Source organism: Engraulis encrasicolus, chromosome 16 (assembly GCF_034702125.1).
Source record: "Engraulis encrasicolus isolate BLACKSEA-1 chromosome 16, IST_EnEncr_1.0, whole genome shotgun sequence".
In the NCBI taxonomy this organism is placed as follows: domain Eukaryota; kingdom Metazoa; phylum Chordata; class Actinopteri; order Clupeiformes; family Engraulidae; genus Engraulis; species Engraulis encrasicolus.
Window position 1 is genome coordinate 30,905,634 of NC_085872.1, and position 3,810 is coordinate 30,909,443.

A 3,810-nucleotide genomic window follows, 5' to 3' on the forward strand; every position below is an offset into this window, starting at 1 on the left:
TATCTTAACATCCTGTCAAAACAGGGCATTTGTCTCTGAGAGACAGAACAAAGGCGAAATTGAATGGCCAAGGGGCACTTCCATTGTATTTGGTATATGTGTTTCTAGATTGACAAAAACAGCCATGATAAAGGAAAAGCTAAATGGAGTGTGGGTGATTTGGCCCGCGGCCTTTTAAGTTGGATACAATCTCTTGGTGTGCCTTTTGCTTGGTTGATGCCTTCAGTTCAAACACAGACATTTTCGAGCACTCTTTTTCCTCAGCCAATCTTCCTGGCACATGCTCAATTCACAGTTTGCTTCAGTTTATTCCAGAGCCCTACACGGCTCTGTTTTTTTCCTGAAGTGCCTTTCAGATCAGATATAGCAAGCAAGCTCGAGCAGGATTTCTTCTTGTACACATAAAATTAACCGAAAAATATCCTAGAACCAAAAAAAAAAACAAAAAGCTGAAATCTGTCAACTTCATGAAAATCCCTGTGCAAGCACATGATTAGGAGCAGAAGTAGCCTGATCCACATGTGGGTTTATTGGCATACAAACCAAACAACATGGTATTTAAGCCCACATAACAGCACTGCTAATTGGTTAAATATGGCCGTTGCTTGTTTTCACCCACCACGGTTCGGTACTGCACATGGTGCAAAGGCTAAAACACTGACATATGTGCGCAGTGCACACGTACAGACACAGTCACACAGCCAAACACACACACACTCACACGCACACTCACATATACACACACACACACACACGCACACGCACACACACACTCTCTCTCTCTCTCTTACATACTCACGCTTGCAAACACAGACGAAGGATCAAATACACATGCGCCCAAACTCAAGCAACACAGGCCACAAAAACCCTACTCAGCAGTGTTTGAGAGAGAAATACTGGGGACCTACCATTGAATAGAGCCTGTCCCTCTTGCACAGTCTCCGGTACCATTGCATTGTACACATTCTCTGAAAAGCCTGGCCGACACAGTGGGGGACCCCTGCCCTCCGTGCCGATCTAGAGGGGGAAGAAGAAAAATTGTAAATTACACTTTGCGAAAAAAATGTGTCCTGCACACTCTCACATACGGAAGCACACACACACACATGTACTCTCTCTCTCACACACACACACACACACACACACACACACACACACACACACACACACACACACACACACACACACACACACACACACTATATACCCCAGGTCACGTTCCGAGCCGACCCGCAGTTGGACAAAAGCATCTGCTGTTTTTATAGCGGGCCACTGCAATTAGACTAATGAGGCCAGGAGGGTTAAGCATTTGCCAAGGAGCATGGCTAAGCAAGAACAGGCTCCATTTGTTGGCCGAGGGCAGGGCTGAGCGATGCCTTGTCTTCGGCCCCTCTGATCAGTGCCCCCCTACTCGGGACAAACAGGAACCCCCTTTTTTTGAAGTGTGGGTGGACAGTGCAACTGCTATACAACACACGGTGTACAGAACCTGCTGTATTATTGTGCAAAGCTGAGCTGAGGGCAGAGAGTGTGCTGAGCGATTTCTTGAGAAGAGAGCACACCACGTCATCGCTTCTCTTGCTCATTAATCGAGGTAGAATAGGGTTTGGGGGGGGGGGGGGTTATGAGAGCGGAGGAGGAGTGGATGAGTGGGCACTACCACCACCGGTGTACAGAAAAACTCCAGGCTCACTGTGGGGAGGGAAACTCAGGGGGGATTTACGGTAAAACAAAACAGTATGTGAGATGTTTGTGGTGAGTGTGTGTGTCTACGATAGGCTAAGTGTGAAACAAAACACTGGGATAGAACAGCCCACAAAGTTTCGCATAGAATCAAGGAATTCCCACCTCCCTCTCTAACCCCCCCTACTCTTAATCCCATTTCTTTTGTTAGGGTCCTCAAAAGAATGTGGAGCAAGAGGGGTTCCAGGGCACGACTGCTTTGTGGGTATCCGTGCCACTTGCCTCTCTCAATCAGTGGAATTTAAATTGAGGGGGGTGGGGAGAGGGAAATGGGTGTATATTGCTGAACCAACTGCATATATTAACTGAAATGCAACACCAGCTAGAAATAATCAGATGCTGGTTTGCGTTACCCCTTGGGAAAAATAAACAACCGTTTTCTCGCTTGTCTTTGTGGCTTAAGGTGGTCTACAACTAAATCTGTCTTTTGAAGTTCTTTGTTTAAAAAGAGGGACATTGTTGTGTCGAATAGATATATACAGGCCTATACGACAGAGGCCGATAAAACTTTGCAATTACAATACATATGCAATGCACACGGAGGTGCGTAATTCCGGTGGCAAAACATTTTTGTGTCCCACCAAAAACTACACGAAGTTTACCAGTTTTACCATGACGAATTTAAAAAAGCACTGGGCAACTGAGCTGAGCGCAGCTAATTCCAAACCGTTAGTGGTGTGTATTGGAAATTAGCTATCTGGGGGTCTAGAGCTGAATTGCCGCTTTCCGTTTGGTTTAAGGACATATGGGGTGAAGGGACAGCCGAGGGACACCCGGGGCTCGCGATGAGGGGAACGTTTATGTCAAATGTCCTGAAATGCATCAACAATTACACCTTCTAAGCTTTAGCCTGACAATCGGACGTACCAACGTGCATTCCTAAATGGGGCTTTCTAAAAATCTAAAAACATGGCTACGGGAGTATCTGCCTTGTTCATACACTATTTATTACGCGTGCAGCATTTCTAGAAGGAGCGTAGCCTTCGCGCATCACTGGTTCTTAACATTTTAGGCTACATATTGGAATAATGCTGAGTGCCGCACCAAACCAGTAAACATTATTTGATGGTGAATTGCAACGAGGCTGTCCTTATATTGTGCCAGTTACTAAAACTATGCTCAGTAATGATGCCGTCACGCAGCCCAAACCAGCACTAGGCTATGCCATAGTTTCAACATTCTACTGACTACAATTGCTGACTGACGCAGCGGAGAATGATTTTACAACTTGACTCCGCAAACATGTAACTTGGGACGTTCGCTCGCTACATAACACATGCCGCGTCCGTCTCTGGCTTGTCCAGTAGCCTCCAACAAACCAACATAAAATACACATTGCCCCAATGAACAACACCTAACTACACCCGGCCGGCATATTTGAACAACTCAACAAAACCCACAGCGAGATCGTGAAACATTACCTGCAAAGCTGCCAGAAGCGTTAGCAGAAGCAGACTCCGGCCCTCGTTTAGAAACATTGATATGCTTTTCTAAATGTATCCCCTGTGGTCAAGTATCCCTTTTTCGCGTTGGAATGGATATAGTGAAATCGTTATTTCTACAACAAAGGCGGCAGCGGCAGCACCATGAAGCAGCCTCTCCTATCCACACTCCGCTCCGTTCTGAGCAATCTCCCTCGCCTGGTACTGAGGCTGCAAGTCCCTTCCCAGTCTCACGCTTCGGAGGGGGATGGGAGGAGGGGGGCAGCCGTACTAGCAGCCCGCACCGCACTCTCTCGCTAGGGCGAGCTCTGCTGGCCACACCGTCAATTTCATTTGAGCTCAGCTGATAAACTTCATGAGCGCGCATTTAAAGGTATGGGAATGTGTAGTTGCCCCGGTCGCATTTTCCAACAAATACATTTTGTTTGAATTGAATAATGGAGGCTGTCTTACATAGGCTACTGATATGGTTATTGGTGTTTGATGTTAGTTGTGCTATTTATGTATCGTAGCCTAGCCTACTAATAAACAGTTACGTCGTCTAATGCAGAGCTTATATAGCATATAGTCGACATAAAAAGAATATCAAACATTCAATTTATTTTCTTACAGAATGTGTGTGTGT

General features: G+C 46.1%; 1 protein-coding gene across 1 annotated transcript in view; it reads right to left on the reverse strand.

Annotated features, from left to right (window-relative positions):
- The window catches only part of LOC134465604 (cadherin-2-like), an 87,262-nt gene extending 83,894 nt beyond the window's left edge, over positions 1–3,368 (reverse strand). The window contains exons 1-2 of the mRNA XM_063219366.1: positions 3,165–3,368; positions 909–1,017 (exon numbers count right to left, since the gene is read on the reverse strand). Coding sequence (XP_063075436.1) covers positions 909–1,017; positions 3,165–3,221 — 166 coding nt within the window. The 5' untranslated portion in view covers positions 3,222–3,368. The remainder of the gene's footprint in view (positions 1–908; positions 1,018–3,164) is intronic.
- Positions 3,369–3,810: the final 442 nt, after the last annotated feature.